Source organism: Pinus tabuliformis, chromosome 3_2 (assembly GCF_031772625.1).
Source record: "Pinus tabuliformis cultivar Carrire ecotype Pingquan chromosome 3_2, CPIR1, whole genome shotgun sequence".
NCBI lineage: Eukaryota > Viridiplantae > Streptophyta > Pinopsida > Pinales > Pinaceae > Pinus > Pinus tabuliformis.
Window position 1 is genome coordinate 292,216,128 of NC_142302.1, and position 24,556 is coordinate 292,240,683.

General features: G+C 36.9%; 1 protein-coding gene across 3 annotated transcripts in view; it reads left to right on the forward strand.

The window, feature by feature from the left end:
* Positions 1-510: 510 nt before the first annotated feature.
* The window catches only part of LOC149180751 (immune-associated nucleotide-binding protein 9-like), a 143,820-nt gene continuing 119,774 nt past the window's right edge, over positions 511-24,556 (forward strand). Inside the window, exons 1-2 of one of the 3 annotated variants that reach the window (XM_089416276.1) lie at positions 511-647; positions 722-953. In XM_089416276.1, coding sequence (XP_089272402.1) covers positions 746-953 — 208 coding nt within the window. In that variant the 5' untranslated portion in view covers positions 511-647; positions 722-745. Of the gene's footprint in view, positions 648-680; positions 954-24,556 lie in introns of those variants that run through there. The other 2 variants (XM_089416277.1, XM_089416275.1) reach the window with 2 other exon arrangements.

Here is a 24,556-nt window from a genome sequence, read left to right on the forward strand (position 1 = left end):
TTTAACCTATTTCCCTAATTCTGAAGAAAACTAACAAAAGAAAATTGTTTTAAAACAAGCTCCACACAATTTGTAAATTTAAATTAATATGAGAATTCTATATTTTTAGAATTTAAATATATATGAGAAGTCTATATTTTTAGAATTGTTTCAATTTCAAAGAAAAAGGGGAGCATTTCCAAAGTTAACCCGTCAACATGCAATCAAAGTGATTCGCTACGTCGTATTGAGTTAAAGAATGTGGAATGTAATAAAGGCAATTGGGTTACAAAGTTATTCGCTACATCGTATTCAGTTGAGGAATGTGGAATGTAATAAAGGGAATTGGGTTACAAAGTTATTCGCTACATCGTATTCAGTTGAGGAATGTGGAATGTAATAAAGGGAATTGGGTTACAAAGTTATTCGCTACATCGTATTCAGTTGAGGAATGTGGAATGTTATAAAGAGCGATTCGATTCGGCTACAAATTATTGATTCGTTCCGCCTACTCAGTCACAGAATCTGGAATGTTATAAATGGCGGTCGGGCTACAAACTGATTCGCTAAGCCGTAGTCGCTCAAAGAATTTGGAATGTTAGAAAGGGCGATTCGGCTACAACGTGATTCGCTACGTTGTCTTCAGATAAGGGGCGGTGCGTTAACTGGTAAGCAACTATATTCGGCTATTAATACCAATTACAATCACTTCACGCTCTATTCATTCAGTGTGAAGTTTCAGGAGCTTTCAGGTTGAAACGACAGAATGGAAGGAAGGGCAGGAGGTACCAGTAAGGTGTCCACTATAGTGTTGGTAGGGCGGACGGGCAATGGTAAAAGTGCAACTGGTAATTCCATAGTTGGGCGCAAGGCCTTTCAGTGTCGCTCTGGTTCTTCCACAGTTAGAGGCACTTGTGAATTGCAACAACTGCAGATGAAAGATGGCAGAAAATTGAACGTGATCGATACACCAGGTCAGTATCTTATTTATTTTTTATTTAATGTGCTTCCAACCAGGGTTTGTTGAATATTTCTATCATTGTATGTATATTGTATTAATAAGAGTTATTCGGATTAAATTGGGCTAAGCAGTTGAAATATATATATGTTTGTGTAATTTTTGCATTTTATGTTAGGTATGGGTTTGGTTGAGGGCATGGAGTTGTAACCTATTATATTAAGGTTATCTAATTTTGTTTATTATTTTTTTTTTTAATTTGAAAAAAAATAAAATAATATATTTCACATTTTTTTATTTCATTTTATAGTTTAATATTTTTGTTTCAGTTTTTTAATTTAGTATTTTTTTTAAATAGATTTTATAAATATATTATTATAAATAAAAACTTATAATTATGGACTAACACAGGGAAAGAGAAAATTGAATTAAATTAATTTATTAATTTTACTAAATAGAAATCAAATTAAAATAAATTAAAGCATTAGAATTGGAAGATAATTTGTAACATAGAGAGAGTTACAAGGAAATCTTACCAAATACATAAACATAATTCCTTAATTCTATTAAGTAGAAATCAAATCAAAATAGGTTAAAGCATCAAAGGCTCTTGGCATTTTTTTCTTTTGAGGATAGCCCTTAGTATAGAGAGAGTAGCATACCTCTTGTTAAATCTTATCAAATACATAAACATAGATATTTTCATTCACAAAGATACAGTTAACTTTAGTTTTCAAATAGAAACCAAAGCAACACTTTTGAGCTAATTTCACAATCCCATTAAATCTCATAGAATTGACTATTTCATTGTAGTCATCCAATAGGGCTTCCTTACAATGGATATGACTCTAAAGAGGAGAATAAACTTGCATATGAACCAACTCCAAACAACCTTTGGTAGTTTGACATTTCCAAAAAATGTGCATGAAAGATTTCATCTTTTTGCAAACTGATAATTGGGTGTTCATGAAACCACTTTTTACTAACACATCATGCAATATATGCATTCACTTGAGTAGCTTTAAAGTACTATTGGAGAAAAAACTTCAAGAGATCATTCATATATATATATATATATATATATATATCTTAAAACAATATCTAAAATTATGTTGAATTAGTTAAAGAAAATATGAAGCATATATTTTTCTAGTATAATAATGATAATCATCAAAGTTTCAACCATTTAGTACACAAATAACACAAATCATTTAACACTTATAAATTATGATATTCTTAATAATTGATTTACCATAATACCAAATCAACATATGTCATAAACAAATTATAGAAAATAATGTCAACCACTAGCCTAGATATGGTCCAGGAATTAAAGTAACTTGGGGACTAGACTAGTTCAAGGGTGTAGAGAAGTTTGGTGTTTGAGGGTTCATAGGAGTCAAGGTAGGAATTTCACCCCACAGGTCCAAAACCCGAATTTTGATTATAAAAATATTTTCTTTCCAAGTAGGCATAATCCACTTGGACGTCCACCATTGTTTATTTTTAGTTTCCTTAATTGTAGCACAACTTACTATTTTTGGTATTTTTTCGGGCCCTAAACTTCTATAGCCATTTTGAAGCAATGAAAGATGTTTTTAGGGAAAATGGAGGGACTAGAAAAGTACCAAACCAGTTTACTGGTTTTTTTTCCCTCCTGTTCAATATCATCAAAACGGGGTATTATGATAGCCAAACGGATATTGTATGCCAACTTTACGACCTCATGAAGTTTTGGTACCAATTTACCCAAACGGGCCCATAGTTTTGTCACTTCATCTCCTAGGGTTAGGTTTCTGGATGTTGAGGTTTTTCCATTATTTCTCATTAATAAATAGGCCTTCGAGCATCATTGTAACACAGTTCAGAGGCATGTAGTCACTACATCTCTTCTCAGAGATAAGCTACAATTGCATGTGCTAGTTTATTTCCATTTCTTTTTGTAAGCAAATTTCAGGTATTTGGTATTAATGAAATGAAGTGTTATTCTATTGCATCTTTGTATTTATGGTTATATCTATAATTTTTTGTATTATTGTTTAATTTTAGATGAGTGGTATCAGAGCGACCTTCACTTTCTCTATTTTTCTTTGCATGTCCCCAACAAGATCAGGATATAAGAAGTTAGGGCTTGAACTGGTCGAACCTTTACAAGACTAGCCTTGCAAACCGTGATAACCTCCTATGGCGAAAGAGAATAAATACGAGGGCATGGTATCCTTTGAAAATCTTGCTCGAAGAAGCCCTCATGTGATAGAAGAATGTGATGATGGACACCTTTGCCCAAATCCTTCAGCGACTACCCAAAGGCAACACATCTTCTTCCGGCAGCCACTCTAGAAGTGCTACACCCTGTAAGGTACAAGTTAACTTTGACATCCCAATATTTGTAGGTCAGATAGATGCAGACGTTGTAGATAAATGGATAAATATACTGGAAGGATATTTTTTATGTTCATGATTTTTCCTGCTGGCAAAAGATTATTTTTTCACTTCTCAAAGTCGCCCCTCACATCAAGGATTGGTGGGAAAGCTACTATGAGAAGAAGGATGAAAGTACACTCACTATTTTCAACCACAATCGCTTGGGATTTATTCCGAGACACCATCAAGGAGTAATACTACCCAATCAGGAGCTATGAGGATAAATACATAAAGTGGACCATGTGGTAGGGAATGGTCCAAGGCGTGTCGAAGTTTATGGATTTTTGTCATACCCTTCACGTGAAGTTGGGTATGAACGATTCTTAGCGACACTTGATGCTAAAGTACCTTGCCTGTATACACAAATACATCTAGGACAAGACGGAGTTCCTAGACATCACCTTGGTGAGCATGAAGTACCAATACAATGTCAAGATTGAGCAAAAGTTTAAGAAGATGAAGTGAGATTTCGGATTTACGAATCCAATGTAAGAAAAAGGCACCACCAAACTACAGAGGAAAGGACAAAGACAAGGTGAGGTGACCCCAGACAACTAGCAGATGCCGCAAGCAAAGAATAACACCTCGAAGATGATGGACATGGGAAAATGGTTGGAGTTCCATAAGAGCTCCACTCACAGCACAAGTGAGTGTCGGGCCAAGTAGTCACTGGTGGCCAAGTGGAAGGCTTCTGAATCAGACATATGTTTTGACTCTAGAGTCAGAACCTAAGAAGGGGAATGACAAAGGGAAGCATATCATTGATGCAGAACCCAGCACCATCGTGGCCACCACCAAGATCCAGAAGAACGAGCCTAAAGATCTAGAGGAGGGGTAACGCCTCTTCCAATCACAGATGTGGGTGAAGGGTTATCTGTTGCAGCTCATTGTCAACAACGAGAGCCAAAGGAATTTCATTTAAGTAGAGGTTGTGAAGCGGCTAGGTATACCAACTACAACACAACCACATTCGTACACCATCGGATGGCTTCACCAAGGACAAGATCTCTGCATTAGCTAGCAATGTTACCTTACCTACAATACTAAGCCCTTCACTGACGACGTATTGTGTGATGTTTCTCTTCTTGAAGTTTGTGATGTACTATTACGACAACCATACTTGTAGAAGCAACATGTTGTATATGATTCTAGACCTCACTCTATGATTATTACTTTGGGGAACAATTTGTACATGATACGAGAGTTAGCTTTGCATACCGCCATCTCTTTGATCTCTATAAAGCAATCTAGTAAGATGATTTCATAGACCATGAAATTTGTTTTCCTTATGATTCACCCCCGGGGTAAGAAGATATTATGTCCACGAATTCCAAACAGGGCTCCTTCATACAACAGTAGTAGATGGACGAGATTGTGGAGGACTACAGGGAAATTTTCCCCTCACCTATGTGGTGCCTCTACATTGTCAGATCAAACACTCCATTGATATAACCCAAGGTGTGCCACTACCCAATTGATCGATCTATCGATTCTCTATTATGTAGAACAATGAGATCAAGATGCATATTCAAGAATTTTTTAAGAAAGGGCACATGAGGACAAGCTCATCACCCTGTCAGAGCCTGATTGTATTGGTATAGAAGAAGGATGGGACCTGGAGACACTGTATTGACTATCGGGCACTAAACAAGATCACTGTCTATAATAGGTACCCAATCCCATGGATTGATGACCATCTGGACCAACTCAAGGGGTCCAAATATTTCTGCAAGATTGACTTGAAGTCTGGTTATCACGAGGTGCCTATTGAACCCTTTCATGTGTGGAAGACATCCTTCAAATCCAAGAAGGAACTTTTTAAATGGTTGGTCATGCCTTTCGGATTGACGAATTCTCCCACAACCTTCATGAGGTTGATGGACCCTTCACCAATGCATTCATGGTGGTGTATTTAGACAACATCTTGATCTTTAACCAAAGTTGGTAAGATCACCTCCACCATATTCGACAAGTCCTTCAAACCTTGTGACAACACACGTTGTGTGCCAATATAGAGAAATGCACTTTTGGCATGACCCAGGTTCAATATCTAGGGTACATCATTGATGAGAAGGGTGTGCATGTGGACCCAGCCAAGATATAAGTCATTTACGATTGGCCAGCCCCAACCACTCTAACAGAGCTCTGCATCTTTATGGGCCTTGCCAATTTCTATCGTAGGTTCGTGTTGGGGTTATCTCATAACACTTGGCCTTTAATTCAAGTCAGTAAGGCTGGAGCGAAATAAAATTTATTTTGGTCCCAAAACCAACATAAGGCGTTTGTTGAGTTGAAGCAACACATATTCTCTACACGAGTGATCACATTACTAGGCCTATAACAACAATTTAAGATTGAGAGATATGCCTTCGACTATGTTATTGGTACAGTTCTGACTCAGCAGGGGCATCTAGTGACTTACCATGGTGAGACACTTTTAGACACAGACTGAAAGTATCCCACCTATGAAAAAAAATGTATTCCATTGATCAGGCTTGTCATTAATGGAAGAATTACATTCTGGGGAAGGAAACAATCATCCATAGAGACCACCAAATCGTGCAGTTCATACAGACACAATGGAAGTTGCAGAATGATCACCATTAGAAATAGTCCACATACTTGCAAAAATTCCATTTGAACATTAAATACAATAAGGGAAACAACAATAATGTTGAAAAATTCCTTAGCCAACCACCAGTCATGGTGTTCGTCACTGTTCTCGACTCCTGTGGGCACGAGACTTCAGGGTGGCCGCATCTTTACAAGAGCGATCTAGAATTCGGTAGCACATACCAAACACTCCTAACAGGTAAGAAAGTTCCAAATTTTCACCTCCAAGATGCACTGTTATCCCACTTGGGACACATATTTGTTCCTTCAAGCGAGTGTGCCAAGATGATTTGGGAGGTACACTACAGTCACGTCACTAGCCATTTCAGAGTAGGGAAAACAGTGGCGGTACTGCAGAAGTATTTTTATTTGCCAAACCTTCATCAGGATGTTGGGAGGTACATTAGATCTTGCACTACTACACTATTTCCAAACCAACCATCAAGAAGAAAGCGTTATATTCCCCTCTTCCTACTCTTAGTCCACCTTAGGAATCCATCTCCATGGATTACATATCAGGCCTTCTTTTAAACACGACAATAGCTACATTTTCGTGGTCATCGATAGATTCTCTAACATGGCCATTAGGGTGGCCTGCAAGAAGAGTATCCCAACAGAGGCCACTGCTAAGCTCTTCTTTGAGAGAGTGCGGGTACACTTTACGATCCCAGAGTTAATTGTATGAGATCGAGAAAACATATTCCTAAGTGCATTTTGGTCAAGTCTATGTTCAATGCTGGATATGGAACTTACTAAGTCCACAACGTTACATCCCCAAACTGATGGCTAAAAAAAGGTCATCAATAGGATGATCATACACATTCTACACATGTATAACTCAAAGAATCCATGCACATGGGATGAAAGCTTCCCCTATGTCCAACACAGTTACAAAGTGCTCTCTAGAGCTCAACATGCCACAACCCCTTTCAGATAGGGTTGGGATTTCAGCTAGTATGTCCCATTGTTGTGGCCATACAATTTGGAGCTACTCAGGCAGATTCAGCACACGTCTAGTCCGAAGCCAACATAGCTAACTGCTTCATTGAGCACATTCAACACATTTACCAGTAGGTCCATGATATATTAGATAGATGCAATACTAATTACAAGTAGTGCCATGATCAGCATCGGGTTCGACACAAGTTCCCGGTGGGTGACAAAGTTTGGCTACGTTTATAGAAGGAGTGCCTCACTGAACCCCACCACAAGCTTCACCCACTCCAATATGGTCCATACACCATCACCAAGGTTATAAGGGATAATGCCTTCAAGCTCAACATTCCACCATTCCTTCTTCTACACCTAGTGCTCAATGTAGACCACCTTTGGCCATACTTTCCACCATTGTTGGACACATCCAACATTGCAGAACAACTCACACCAACAAAGTTAAACCTAGACTACGTGGAATGGGCCACAACTGATCGGATCATGGACATATAGATCAAGAACACTCACCAGCAGAATATCCAACTGTATTGGGTTGTCAAAGCTGGATAACTCCTACACCAAGGAAAGTGGCTCATGAGAGAACAAGTTCAACAAAAGTTTCCCCGTCTCATGTAGGCACTCAACATAATCGGGACCATTGCTTCCTAACGGGTAAGGACTAATCTAGGTGGATATTGGTGGCCACCTTCCTATTCCACTTGGATCCTGACCATTATCTCTTTTTAGTTTGCTTAATTGTAGCACAACTTACTATTTTTGGCATTTTTTTTGGGTCATAAACTTTCGAAGCCATTTTGATGGACTAAAAGATGTTTTTAGGGAAAACGAAGAGATCAAACATGTCCTAATATAATTTACAATTTTTTTTGGCCTCCTCTTCGAAATATTCAAAATGAGGTATTATGATAGCCAAATGGAGATCGTATGCCAGAGTTATGACCTCGGGAAGTTCATGTACCAATTTACCCAAACAAGGCCCACAATTTTGGTGCTTCATCTCCTAGGGTTAGGTTTTTGGATGTTTAGGGTTTTCCATTATTTCTCAATAATAAACAAGCCTTCGAGCTTCATTGTAACATAGTTAAGAGTCATGTAGCCACCACATCTCTTCTCAGAGATAAGCTACTATCATCCGAGCTAGTTTATTTCCATTTTTGTTTGTAAGCATATTTCAGTTATTTGATATTAATGAAATGAAGTGTTATTTTTGCTTCATCTCTGTATTTATGGTTATATCTATAATTTGTTGCATTCCTATTTAAGTTCGGATCACTCATGTGAGGCTATGACATGGCAGGTGCCACATAAGCTTAGATATGACATGTTGGAAGAGCTGGGTGACATGGATTTTCTAGGGGTGGTTCAACTACTATGTGAGCACCATGTGGTATTACCTTGCAAACATGGCCATATTTTGTGGGCTAAACACTAAATGGCCATAAATTTTTATCTAGGAGTTGAATTTCAATAAAATTTATATCACAAAAATTCCTCGATGAGCCAAATGCAAAGGTGGAATTTATTATATTTTTTAATGAACTTGAGAAAATAGGAATTTTGTAACCCTATTCCATGATGAGACTATGGATATCGGGTTAGATGAAAGTAACACCTTCCATCTACCCTGGGTTATCTAAGGGGGTTGGAGGCACTATTACAAAGTGGTATGAGACAATGGTTCAAGACATGAAGCTAGGTGAGAAAAAGAATAACTAGCATTTGCACCTGATGTTGCAAAAGAAACGCCGTAAGGCATAGAGTGTGGAAGAATAGCGACATGTGAATGGGCATTGGTTAAAGCAAAGGTGGATGATAATAAGTTGCAATTGAAATTGTTAGTTATGTGTATGCTGAATATGGATATTTTGTAAATAATAGTGTGTAGAAGAATAGTGACATGTGAATGGACATTGTTGAAAGCAAGGGTGGATGATATTGAGTTACACTTGAAACTATTAGTTATGTGTGTTTTGAATATGGATATTTTGTAAGTAATAGTAGTTTGTGGAAGAATAGCAACATGTGAATGGACATTCTTGAAAGCATGGGTGGATGATAATGAGTAATAGTTAATGTCAGGTAGAGGTTATCCATTATCCATGTAGTAGTTGTTGTTAATGTGAACGTGTTTTTGTGCATTATTTTAAGGTTTTTCAAATGGGCATCTTTGAAATTTTGGAAAAGAAATTGAAGTGTTTGGCAAGTTTTGGCCTACTACTCATAAACATCAATCCGAAAAAGGGGTATGTGTTGTAGTATTTGTAAATGAGTAAACATTTAAAATTTGGTTTTATATGAAAAAAAGATTTAGTATGCATAACGAAACATTAAATCAAAACAATAATAAGAAAACAACTATTAAAGTGACACCTTCCATTAATTCCATTTTAGAAAACAACAATCTCAGTTGTATATCATGAACCATGTCGTTAAAATTTTGAGGTTCAGGGTAAATAACTGAGATTGCTTTTGCTGAAACGGAACTGATGGGAGGTGTCGCTCGAATAGTTGTTTTGTACAGTTTAATTTCTTGATGTACATTTGGATAACGTGGTTCATGGTATGTAACTGATATTGCTGTTGCTCGGATGGAATTGATAGCAGATGTCTCTTGAATACTTGTATTGTACAGTGTAATTTCTCGATGTACATTGGCCTCAAATATAGAAAAGAAAGTATAGACACTAAGTGCTCACTCCTAGATGAGGATCTAAATTGGTGAGAGTTAGTCCTGGATATTTAGTATTGTTTTTATATTACAGTACCATTTCCTATTAACGGACCACATAAGATAAGATAAGAGTATTTTTATTAATGGCAGTGGGTGACCAAAACAGAGGTCAACGGGGCTCAAAAGTACACCAGTTACAACATACTGTGGAAGTGCCCATTAATTGTCATTAGGTATAGATGTAAAAAGTAGAGGAGGGAGAAGAAGCATCCACATCTATATCAATCACTCAGTAGCTACCGATGTGATGCTTGATAATGTCACCTAGGGAGTGCCTGGGTAGTACCAATCTATAGTCTACATATTTAAATTAGTGCTGGAAAGGGGTTTAGCAAATTTCAGTCCTTTCATTAGTTGAGTAGGGTTTGATTCCCAACTTAAATCGTAATCTAGAATGCGATTCTTGATTTTGCCCACAATGAAACTCTCTAAATTAGCTAATTTGTAAGTCTATTTCAATTGTTACCAACCTATGTCCTTTCTGAGCTGGATGATAAGTATCACGCCTTGTTACCAAATGCATATACTTTTTATTATCTTATTTTTGAGCCCTAGGGTTGGCTTGATTGGCCTTGGAGTTAGACATTGAACTTCTCAGAAATGGGATGTCACAAGTTCAACTCTTACGATTCCTTTGGGGTTATGAACTGTAATCAATGCTAATGGTCTACCTGGTTTACCATCTATGAATCATGAGGAATACTTGTAATTAATGCTGATGGTCTACCTGGTTTACCATCTATGAATCATGGGGAATACTTGTAATCAATGCTAATGGTCTACCTGGTTTAGCATCTATGAATCATAAGGAATACTTGGAAGGTCTCTGTGAATTTAACAACATCTATTTAAATTTTATAGTTGATTGTATTGTGACATGTATTGTTTTGCTATTTCTAGTCAATCAAAAATTAAAATTATACATTAAATTGGAGCAGGTTCAAAGTTTCTTTCCGTTTTCCAAATTTCATATGTTTATGTCAATTGCCTAACTTGATTGTAACTTGTGAAACAATTTCGTTTTCTCCTCTATTGGTTCTATTATGGTGTTTCTACTTGCATTGACTTCATGGGTTAATTTCCTGTGTTTTATCTTTGGCATATGATATATATTGTTAATTGTAACAATGATTTGCATCTATGAACAAAATTTTTCTAGTTGTGATATATCACCATGTCCATTTCTCAAACCTCAAAGGCGAAGATTCTCCAACATTTTACTTCTCACACATAATGAATTTCTTGTTTTCCCATCATATTTCTAGTTGAATATGTTTCATGCGTAAATCCACTATTTTTCAAATAGCTTAAATTGTTCATATATTTCCTATACTTATATGTTCATGTGTCTTTTGCACCTATCCAAAGAAAAAACGTCCAGTAGTAGCATTACGTCATGGCATAAAGAAATAGTGCTTCCTTATTGCAAAAATTGCATTTGCGACAAATCGTTATCATTTTTGATAATTTCGTTCATTTATATAAATATGATGGTTCTCAAATGACTCTTTAGAAAAAAATTGTATATCAGATGAGATTTCTGACTCTGATGCACATCCAGTAAAATGCTTTTACAGCTGATCTGCCATTTGTTGTATTGGTTGTCACTTGCTATTTTCAAAGTTTCGTATGGTGTAAAATGCTAATTAAGTATTTTAATGCTGACAAGTATCTCTGATAATAACGGAGCCAAAGTTCTGGACAGAACCAAAAAATTCCATCAAGAATGCATACAACCGGACTGATGGGAAATTTTTAGCAAAGGTAGTTGATTTAGCGCCCGATGGCTCCACAACAGTCACTGCTATTTTAGTTGATGGGAAAAAACTCTTTGTAGCAAATATAGGGGATTCCAGGGCTGTTATATGTAAAAATGGCACTACTATTCAGTTGACTATTGATCATGAGCCAAGTATTGAACTTCAAAACATCGAGAAGGGTGGATTTGTGACACTCCTGTCAGGTACCACTACAAATGTTGTGCAGAGATTAATTTTAATGAGAACATACTTGAATAATTTTTTGATTTGTAACTTTATAATTCTATCTTAATGTTCTAGCTCAAGAGTAACATTTAAATGGTCACAGGGAGAAACTGTATACTTAATGGCGTTCTTTTTTGATATATTAGGAGATGTACCTCGAGTTAATGGTCAGCTTGCTGTAGCTCGTGCGTTTGGTGACAGGAGTCTGAAGCAACATTTAAGTTCAGAACTAGATGTGAGAGAGATGACCATAGATGCAACCACAAAATTTCTCATTTTGGCTAGTGATGGATTGTGGAAGGCAAGGCATTTTTTCCAATAATTGACTTATTTGCATAGTTACTATTAGATGCATATTTTTTTTTCGCAAACTCATCTCATGGGAGAAAGCATCTAGGAAATTTTTTGATTACTGTATTGTCTTTAATTTTACTCCAATACTTCATCTGAATACCAGAGAGGTTTTTTTTGAAGTGCTTAAAGAAATATGCCCCAAGTAACTACACTGCAAAGAGAGGATTTCCTTTCCCTAGGTGCCAGATCCGAGGGGTATTTATCTGCCCAGTCCCTGGAATTGCACGTAGTGTCACCCCTTAACTTATGCTATAGGAATGCAGAAAATTGTAGCGAGAATGGAGGTAAGGTAGTTGGCTTAACATTCCGTCGACCTCACCAGCTGAATCAATGTCTGTTGGGAAAATAAAATCTTCTATGGAAATGATATGTAATTATTAACATAAATACTTTTAAAACATCAAATAATATAGATCAAATATTCTGAAGTTTCAATCAAGATCACGGTTTCTCTAGAAGCAAAAACAGATTGACAGCAAGTTCAGTTATGTCAAACTAAATTAAACCTACTGATTGGGAAGGAGTAGAACAATGATTGACAACAGCAATAAGGAGGTGCATAGAGCATCTATGAAACAGTCTAAAATCTGTAATGAGCTCAAATGACAAAAACAGGTCAACAGGACTGAGAAGAACGATTGACTGCCTAGAGCATCTCTGAAACAGTCTAAAATCTATGTTAAGGAAAGAAAGGAAGAGTAGAGAATAAGATGGAAAAGAGGTCCGGGTGGCCTCAAAAGGGGGGCAAATCCAGAAGTGTAAACACTAGACAATGAAGTAAGTTAGAGGAAAGCATTCCAGTAGTAGTGTTGCACCAGAAAATGTTTCGTGGAAGTAGCTAGGACTTGGGAAGTTTGAGGAAGAGCAATAACAAGGTCAGAGTGAGAGTCAGAAGAGGAGCCATCATCACTGTAAACCGCCACAAACGTGCCAATGCTGAGCTGATAATGGGCCAACGAGAGGAAAAGATATTTTCAAGGATTGAGTTCCAAGTCATATTTATTATTATTTGGACATCTAATTTCATTCTGTCATATTTCACTATTCAATATTTAGGATTGTATGGAATCCTACAACAATTGCAAGGCAGATAACCATGACAACATAGTTAACTTCAGGTGAATAGATCTAACTCTCGTAATTTTGTGAGGTATGCACAATATTCACTCGAGGGAAGCAACTAAGAGCCATGGACTGTCTTATGATTGAGAATGTTGCTGTAATCAATGCTTGACTGGCTACAATGGTTGCTAAAGTGGCAACAGTACAAATTTCCGAGGACAAAGGATAAAAAGGAGTTACTATTAAAATTTAAAATTCCCTCTTAACAAACTCTACTTGGGATTTCTTGAAAATTTTAATTTACCAGCCTCTGCATTTCATTAAAAGATAAGAGCCTTACTGTAAAAGAAGGATTGAAACTGAAAAGTAATGATCTGTTATCATTTTTTTCCATTCCGCCAGTCACAAAACATTAAACATGCATGTACCAGTTCACTCTACATGATTCATGATTTATTGCAGAAATGGTAAAAAACTCAATGCTTATTTCTTTTGATCTCAACAAAAATTTGCATTTTGAAATCTTATAAATCTATTAAAATAGTAACAATAGTACAAAATTATATCTTATTTTTGAGTGATCAAGAACTTTAAGGCCCTAAAAGCTTTATTATGAGTAAAAGCTTATAATTTCATTGTCTTCTAATAGTTTTGTGTGAATGAACTCTAAATTTCTTGCACCATTCTGACTTGAAGTAAATGCATAGGTGGTATATTGTAGGGAGACAGAGTCAACCTGCAATTGTTTTGGAGAAACCTGTAGAGCTTGTCAATCAATAATCCTTCAAAAGGCCCAGTGCTCTTATTAGTCTTCAATGTGATTTTTCCTAGAACATACACAAACCTTGTATTCTTTGCCTATTCAATCTACTACAATTCCTCATCTAAGAGTAGTTACTTTCTTCGACTGTATTCTTGCTTGCATAACTTTTTTCATGTGAGGAGGAATGAGTTCCTCTAAGCTTGAGATAGTCTTTTACGCTTTCAAAAACCTGGTTGATAAATTCAGATCCTTCAATGTTTGGGGCATCTTTGTAACCATATTGGGCTACACATTTATATACACCTTTTGGCTCTAGTTTTCCAACCATAAATCTCTTCGACAAAAGTATTGTCTTGAATGGAACCATTCTTATGGTGACAATGACAAGAACTTCATGCAGAGACCCCACATTCTTTACATAATGCTCAATAATCGGTGGTAAGTCATAAATAAGGTCACTGCAAAAGAAATGAATTCCTGGTACAAGTGAATTCACCTCGACAACCAATCCATTCAAACCTTCTATGCTGAGTTTTCTCTGTGCTAAATATTTATACTTTTTCTACCTTCCTTATTTCCAAGAGAACATTATGGTCATAAAAATTGTTGCAATGACAAAGGGACACCAACAACCCTGTGGCACCTTATTCAATACAGATGACAGATAAACTCCTTCAAAGATAGCAAAAAACAGAGTGAAGGGTGGTATAAGAAAAACATGCATGTTCCAAACCAAAAGCATGACCAAAATTGTTGCAATTACGAAGGGACACCAACCTCCCTGTGGCACCTTTTTCAATATATATGATAGATAAACTCCTTCAAAGATAGCAAAAAACAAAGTGAAGGGTAGTATAAGAAAAACATGCATGTTCCAAACCACAAGCATGACCAAGGTTACTATGCACGTCGTAATGAACATGACACCAACCACTGCAACCTCTGCACCACCAAACACCTAAAATTGTCCTTAGAAACTCAAAAGAATCGATAAAAACTACCAAATTCGGTTGTCAGATATAAATTTGTATATTCTTACCATATGCATTTCCAAACTGCGTTGCATCCCGAAATTCTACAACAATTGTAAGGCAGATAACCATGAGAACATAGTTAACTTCAGGTGAATAGATCTAACCCTCGTAATTTTGTGAGGTATGCACAATATTCACTCGATGGAAGCAACTAAGAGCCATGGACTGTCTTATGATTGTGATTGGTACTGTAATCAATTCTTGATTGGGTACAATGGCTGTTAAAGTGGCAACAATGAACATTGGCCAATACACGGGTTGTGGTATTTCTTTGTAGAATGTACAGCCTATGTCCCCTAGTTTTTTTATCAAATAAGTCGCTTGTCCCGTATATGTGATAAGCAGAGATGGGTAAACTAACACACAAAAAAGCAAGCTGCACCAAAAAACCCAAATTTCTCATTATGGTACTAAAACTTAAGGAGTATGAAGCACACAGGTATGATGAAATAATAATAATTCTGTCCTTGACATAGCTTGGACCTAGATTGATTTTCTTTTGAAATGGCCCAAGTTTGCAAACATGGCCTTGGCACCTGGATCCAGTCAGAACAAAGAACTGATGTTAGTGTTTCTATTTGCATAGCTTTAAAATAAATAATTGGGATGAAGTTATGAATTTTGTTTGAGAAAATCATTGGTATGGATTTATCAATTGAGTTAGAAAACAATTCCAAGTATACTATATGATAAAATGAGACACATATCATCTGAGAATAATCAATACCTATTATACATAAGACTACACCTCCAAGCATCACCCATCCTTGTTTTTGATATTCATGAAAGTAATAATATATATAATATGGGTTGAATTCCTTCAATGCTCCAAAATAATATTTCACAATATTATACAGTCCAATCACGATGTTGGTCACAAACTAGGCAATCGTTATGGTTGAGACATGAAGCTAAATTTACTTGTACTAATATTTTGAAAAAGGAACAGTGGTAATAGGATAAAAAATGACGAGTACAACAACGCCAACATGAGTTAACATACGAAAACATAAATTATGTCAGGAAGTGGGATGCCATAATTCACATTATACTCACAGATGATATCATGTTTATGATAGGGAGCTGCATCCCTCCTTCAAATAAACTAAACCATACTGGAAAACTTGATTGCATCCCAATATACTCATGGAAGGCAAGCTAATAGTTTCTACTTCACATTCTTGTATCATCTTACCTTGGCTCATGTTACTATTCCTTGACTAAATTCCTTGCATAGCTGACATCACTGTAGGAATAAAAAAGGCATCATAATTTGGAACAAAATCAACATGTGTGATGGAGCATTGAGTTGAGGTGCCACATTGATACCAGTTTGACGTGAAAGGAATTTTTGAGATACATTTATGGGCAGACCTGATTGTAGGAGTCAGCGCTCCAACCAATCACCATACAAGTTTCCATCAGAGATTCATTCAAGCTTAGTAGCAATTACTATCATGATTCATCAGCGGCTAATGTTTAAATACTAAATTGCAAAATGTAGTTAATGCCAAATAATGTATACATTTTTTATGGCATTAGGCAGTAGCAACAATAGAACTAAGTTGTGGGTTCTGTATTGGGCAAATTTGTATTGTGGAATTTGGGTTTTGCATGAGTATTGTTGTTTCTAGAGAAAACGAGGTTATGAATAATGGTGGAGAGATGTTGTGCAATTGCATAGAGTGCAATGATAGGTGGATATGGTAAACATGGGTGTAATGACCAAACACTGAAACTATTTAATGCAACGCCTAAGCTAGATGAAGTTACATGGAATTTTGTAATTTCAGGATATGCACAGAATGGGTAATGCCATGAGGCCCTAAATTTTTTTGGTCAAATGAAGGATTGTTTTTAAGCCAAATAACTTCGCCTTTGGCACCTCCGGAATAGGGGAAGAAGATCCATGCTGACATTACTAAGTGTGGGTTTGAGGTAGATTTTGCTATTGGAATCACCCTTGTTGGCATGTATAAAAAATGTGGGAATGTAGATGATGGATGCCAAATGTTAGACCTAACCACAAGATAAAACAACATCAACATCATCAGTTAAGTAGAAAAGATAAGAAGAAAGATGCATACTTTTATAGGTGTTTTTCCATATTCAATACTTGTGACATATAGCTTGGAATTGGATTGATTTCCTGATGACATGGCCCAATTCTACAAACATGGTCTCGACAGCTGGATCCAGTCAGAGCAAAGAACTGATGTTAGTGTTTCTATTTGTGTAGCTTTAGCATAAATAATTGGGATGAAGTTATGATTTTTTTTTGAGAAAATCATTGGTATGGATTTATCAATTGAGTTAGAAAACAGTTCCAAGTATACTATATGATAAAATGAGGCACATATCATCATGAGAATAATCAATACCTGTTATACACAAGACTACACCTCCAAGCATCACCCATCCTTATTTGTGATATTCATGAAAGTAATAGTATATATAATATGGGTTGAATTCCTTGAATGCTCCAGGATAATATTTCACAATATTATACAGTCTTGTCATGACATTGGTCACAAACCTGGCAATCATTATGGGTGAGAACATGAAGCTAACTTTACTTGTACTAAGTTTTTCAAAAAGGAACAGAAGAATTTTTCCCAGAAAAACAGAGCTTTCGAACGAGTAGAATCTCTACCTCTCAAACCCAAGGTGGAGGTGTTGGCAACAAAGCCACCATCATAACAACAATTAGAAAAAATTTCTGAGTCGTTGCACTCTTCTCAAGCAATTCCTTGTCTTCAAGTTTATAGCATTTCCACCATTTTGCATACTGAAAAAATTCAATCTAGTATATGGAGCATGAATTGCTTGCCAGTGCTTTTTTCAAGGTTGACAACCCCTGTATTCTTTGCCAATTCAAGGTGTTGCTGGAGAAACACCTTATGAAATTGTTGAGTTGGCAGGAGTACTTAAATAAAGAAAATTGAACTGAAGATGTGTGTCATCAGACTCGATTTAAAATACAACCCACACCAGCAGAGGATCGATAGGAAAATAAAATTGGCGTTCCCATCATGTGCTTCAAAAAGTCGATTGTATTGAGACATTGAATTAAAAAATTACATGTCAACAAGCGTGTTTGGTTAGGAAAGAGGTGTGTTACATGCTCCTACCAACGTTCGAATCTTAGAGACATGTTTCGCCCCTTGAGGCCAGGGTACATCTTGCGAAGCAAAACATGACAAGCAACCAGAGCCAGATATAAGTCTGGGGAGACATTATAATAGAAAAGATACCCACCCACGGTTTCTACAAAAGGGATCTTTAGAATTGTATCCTGTAAGAAGTCTACATTAAATAGTAATATATTCATATTAGCCATGGGTTCAATTTCCACACAGTGATGAAAGTAAGCATTTTGTATAACATAAATAATTAATTATCAGCACTATAATTGAATTTAGAAGAATTTTGCGCAGATAAACAGAGCTTTCGAACATCTCTAGGAAAATAAGAAAGCTCTAATGGAATACAGAATTCAAAGGGAAACCCTAGGAATCACCGTACAGAATTCAAGAGGAAACCCCAGGAATCACCACCACAGGCATGTGCAAAAACTTCCATGTGGACACGGAAAGATCTCAATACATGCAGCGCCAAAGTTTCAGGTCAAATAAAGACGAATAAATGGAGTAGAGAGGGGCCCGGTTGAATTGGCCCACGCTCGTCCAGATGCTTGTTGAGCTATCAATGCAGGTTGAGGCTAGTGTCATGGGAGTGGAGACAGTGTTTTCTGTACAAGAGGCCGGAGAGAGTATGGTTGCTGGTGCCGAGCCTTATCTACCCTCGTTACGCAGCATTTAATGCTTTGGCGTGTGGTATACAGGTTGTCAAACCATATTTCACGTCATTAAACACTGCATTGCCATTGTGGATATTGGTCGCCGTTGCTGGGAGAGAGGTCCCCGAGACGAGGATAGTGGGAAGCCTTATCGACGACGAGAGGTCGCCGGTGGGAAAGGTGGGGTCATCCGCAAAGGGCCAAAACGTTGTACCTTTAAGACTAGTCTGATTCTTTCATCCTCTGTCCTTCTTGGGCATCAAATGTCACCTCATCTCCATTTGTCTGGAAACAACTCCTCTGCCTCCAAAAGAACAAAAAATAAGTTCACAGAGCATGTATCTTCAACAGAGTAAAACCAGGCAATGTATGATATAGTAGTAGACAATCCGAAGAAACAAACCTCTCCATTCATCATGCGCTTCAGTTAAAACAAACACATAATAACCCTCATCTTCCTTTACTCATGGTTAATCCTCTTTTTACAACCTGCAGATATAAGCGGATTTCAAATTAGGGCTACACCTAATTAATAAAGAAAATCCATTAAACCATGAATAAACTCCTAGGGTTCTATGCATACGTGATTGTCCACTCCAGGCCAGGCGGTAGTATGCATACCTGATTGGTCATAGAAATCTGAAATATAAAAATAGTCACATCTATGTTCTTCACCGTGTTCTACACCAAAAATAAAATCAGACAACCAAACAATGAAAACACACAGGGCAGAAATGTGTTCTGCAACAAAAATCAAATCAGGCAGCCAAACATTGAACAGGCACACGCATCAAACAGCCAAACAATTTCATGAGCTTCCACTCGGAATTACAATGAACAGGCGCACGCATCAGACAGCCAAACAATTTCATGAGCTTCCACTCGGAATTTTAATGAGCTCATCATTTAATCTCAGATCATCAATGGTCAATCTGTTGGGGTTGCATCGCATACCATACCGGTCCGGTCTAATCAATTGGATGGCTAGGATTATTTTAATTGTCTAACAATTAAATCAAAGGCTCATAATTGTACACGTAACCCTGTAAGAAAGTTGATTTCAAGAGGAAACGCGTTACGGCGTAAATATATGTTGTGCAATTATTCATTATTTTAATCTGCTGCTTCATAAAGCCATCACCATAAATAAATCCTACGTTGAAAGGGATCCTATCACAGATCTAATTAAATTTTTTAAATAACATGAAGAAATTAGAATAGTTGTGGCATATTGCATTTCGCCTTCATATTAAATCCAAAGCACACACTAAAAGGCTACAGTCCTTTTTACAAATATGAATAAACATCAACTCGGAAGTCGTCCTTTACTGGGTAATTTTTTGGTTAAACCTTTTGCATTGAGAGATATACATCTGCTCATTATTTTTCTATTAGATTCAAAATTATTAAATTTTATTAGACACAAAACTATGCATGGCAGACGGTGAAAAAATGCCGGAAAACGGCGCTCTCCCTAATCTCTGACTTTTCATTTTATGCCAGACAAGCTTTGAATATGGTTCCAATTAGTCCGTTGGAACGAATAAAGGAATAGTACGGGGAAGTTGCCATTTTAAAGATCATACTTTATCAATCGCATGTCATTTTCCTAAAGATAAGTAGAAACTGGTTGAGGGGTTTACCATTATGGAGAGAGGAGACGCATACATGCAGATGGAGAAGATGACAGCAGCGAAGCCACAAAATAATTTTCTTGCATTTCCACGCAGGGCCAAGAGCGATACCAAGGCAATCACCGCAAAAAACATGAGCACAGTTTCCAGAAGAGAAAATATTTTGACCTGTTTCATCCACCACCATTAAAATGGGATCTCTACGTGATTGTCCACTCCAGGCCAGGCGGTAGTATGCATACCTGATTGGTCATAGAAATCTGAAATATAAAAATAGTCACATCTATGTTCTTCACCATGTTCTGCACCAAAAATAAAATCAGACAACCAAACAATGAAAACACACAGGCCAAAAATGTGTTTTGCAACAAAAATCAAATCAGGCAGCCAAACATTGAACAGGCACACGCATCAAACAGCCAAACAATTTCATGAGCTTCCACTCGGAATTACAATGAACAGGCGCACCCATCAGACACCCAAACAATTTCATGAGCTTCCACTCGGAATTTTAATGAGCTCATCATTTAATCTCAGATCATCAATGGTCAATCTGTTGGGGTTGCATCGCATACCATACCGGTCCGGTCTAATCAATTGGATGGCTAGGATTATTTTAATCGTCTAACAATTAAATCAAAGGCTCATAATTGTACACGTAATCCTGTAGGAAAGTTGATTTCAAGAGGAAACGCCTTACGGCGTAAATATATGTTGTGCAATTATTCATTATTTTAATCTGCTGCTTCATAAAGCCATCACCATAAATAAATCCTACGTTGAAAGGGATCCTATCACAGATCTAATTAAATTTTTTAAATAACATGAAGAAATTAGAATAGATGTGGCATATTGCATTTCGCTTTCATATTAAATACAAAGCACACACTAAAAGGCTACAGTCCTTTTTACAAATATGAATAAACATCAACTCGGAAGTCGTCCTTTACTGGGTAATTTTTTGGTTAAACCTTTTGCATTGAGAGATATACATCTGCTCATTATTTTTCTATTAGATTCAAAATTATTAAATTTTATTAGACACAAAACTATGCATGGCAGACGGTGAAAAAATGCCGGAAAACGGTGCTCTCCCTAATCTCTGACTTTTCATTTTATGCCAGACAAGCTTTGAATATGGTTCCAATTAGTCCGTTGGAACGAATAAAGGAATAGTACGGGGAAGTTGCCATTTTAAAGATCATACTTTATCAATCGCATGTCATTTTCCTAAAGATAAGTAGAAACTGGTTGAGGGGTTTACCATTATGGAGAGAGGAGACGCATACATGCAGATGGAGAAGATGACAGCAGCGAAGCCACAAAATAATTTTCTTGCATTTCCACGCAGGGCCAAGAGCGATACCAAGGCAATCACCGCAAAAAACATGAGCACAGTTGCCAGAAGAGAAAATATTTTGACCTGTTTCATCCACCACCATTAAAATGGGATCTCTCCACTCAAACTAATACAGTAATGAGTAGTGGACTTACCCTGTATTTCTTGTCTCGAATATAAAAGAGAAAGACAACCACGTAGCAGAGTTCAAGGACGGTTCCAGTTCATGGTGCTCACGAGAAGGTTATAGGGTGATATAAATGGCAGGCCATACCATGCAGAAAGCATGCAATTCAAAAGTGTAGAAACATAAGGAACTCCAGAGAAGTCTTCCGTCGATTTCTTCTTTATAATCTTCCTGAACGTAATCCTGCAGCAGCAGACACATCATAATTTACAAACAGTTAATGAATAAATGAACATCAGTAAGCTTTATCATTGAAATTAGGTTGCATGAGTTAGAGAAAACTCACAAGGGAGCTAAGAAGAGTATGAGGGCAGTGACATTTCCTGTCATGAGAGAACATATTCAGCATTAAGTAACCTGCACAAAACTCTTTGCAACCCTATACCTGTATGAAACTAAACTTTGACAGAGCAAGTATGCATACCGAAGATCCCGAAAATGAAATGTGCAACAAAAATCAAATCAGGCAGCCAAACAATGAACAGGCACACGCATCAGACAGCCAAACAATTTCATGAGCTTCCACTCGGAATTACAATGAACAGGCTCGGAATTACAATGAACAGGCGCACGCATCAGACAGCCAAACAATTTCATGAGCTTCCACTCGGAATTTTAATGAGCTCATCATTTAATCTCAGATCATCAATGGTCGATCTGTTGGGGTCGCATCGCATACCATACGGGTCTTGGATGGCTAGGATTATTTTAATCGTCTAACCATTAAATCGAAGGCTCAGAATTATACACGTAATCCTGTAGGAAAGTTGATTTCAAGAGGAAACGCCTTACGGCGTAATTAAAGTAGGTCTAGGAGAATTAATTAAAGAAGATTTACTATAGAGTATAGGAATTGAATGTGAATGTGTTGTTTTCTTGTCATAACATTCGATTTGTGGATTGCATGTAGACTGCAATGATGTCCCGAATAAGTTAGATTATTTTGACAAATGTGCTGACTTGAAACTTCATGTTTAAGGTAGCTTGTGAGCGATGTGCTTATTGGAGTATTACCAAAGTGATAATGAATAAGGATAGATTATGAGGAGCTCTGCACAAAGGATGACATAGGGAGCTCAACACAGAGGTTGGGGAAGTGACTTTGTAGGAAAAAAATAGTTGTGGGGTGAGGGAAAATTCTCACAATAGTTTTTCTAGTATTGTCGTCAGATTAGATTTCCAGCTCGGCATCTAAATTATTGTAGTGAGAATTGTTGTTAAACATTAATAATAAAACCCTCATCTACTAAGCTGATTTTCCCAAGATGGGTTTTTCCAGGGAACATTGTCCAAAAATAACTGTGTCGAAATTATTGTGTGTGCTATAATTTCTCAGTTTCTAGTATTTTATTTTCCATGGCATTTTTATGCTGAAAATTGCAGTTGTAATTTTATTCGTTATTTGCAATAGAAAATAAACTGCATAATTAATTTTTCAGTTAGAAGAATAATTTCTAGTAGTTGCAATAGATAAAATTTCACATGGTATGAGAGATTAAATGATCAGTCGGGAAGCTCAGTAAAGAAGAGGAAAATTTCACTATTCAGAGGGAGCTCCAGACCAAAGTTTTTCATAGGTAGCGTAGTCCATTGGCAGGCAAGCCGAGTTGCTAGGGAAGCAATTTGATTTTTAGTTGTATGGAGGCAGGAAAATCAAGTTGCCCATATTAGTGATTCGAGCAGTTAGAGGGAGAAGTTGCAGTTCAAATTTTCACTGAGCAGATTCCTGGTTGGATGTAGAGGGTTTTGCTATAGGCTACAGAAGTACAATATGTGTCAGGTGGAAAAGAGGAATATCACACTAAATTTTTCTAACATAGCCATGGATAGAAGTAACATTCAGGAGACTTCATATTTGTCTTCCAGATTGGCAGATGAATTTTCTTTCTTAGCAAGATCAACTTCATAGGGAGTCTCGCATATAGACAGTGGAGCATGAGATCACATGACAGGGGTTAGATAATATTTCTCTAACTACGAAGAGGATCAGATGGACTTATATATTACTATGGGAAACAAAATGAAATTTACTCCAGTAGGGAGAGGTACCATAGAATTTCAGGGGGAGTCATGAGCAAACACCAATGCTACATATGTATTGCATGTGCCAAGATTGTGTATGAACCTGATTTCAATATCACAGATATAGGATAAGGGGTATGATATTCACTTCATAGAGAAGAAAGTGTATGTCAAACTCCCGAGATGGAAAAGCGTAAGACAAGTTGGAGTTTGAAGTAACGGGTTGTACCGGTTACAAATCGATTCTCCAATGGCACTAATAGGTAGTGAGAGTAGTTGTGGGAAGGAGTTGAATTATTTATGGCATAGGATAATGGGATACATACACCATGGAGCACTTGGGATGCTCAAAGAAATGGTAATCAGGGTTCCATAATTTAGCACTAAGCATGATGATGTTTGCAGAGGATGTGTACTTGGGAACTATGCTAAGACGACATTTCCAATAAGTGAAACAAGAGATGATGGCATGTTAGGACTTATACAGTAAGATATTTGGCCCGATGTCCACTAGCGCTTGCAAGGGTGCCAAATATTTTGTCCCATTTATTTATGATCATTCTAGGAAAACCTGAATCTACTTCTTAAAGACAAAGGATGAGGTCTTCAATCATTTTAGAGAGTTTAAAGCTCTTGTGGAGAATTCAACAGGGAAGAAGATCAAGGTGCTTCACTTAGATAATGGTGGAGAATATATTGATAAATACTTCACGTATTT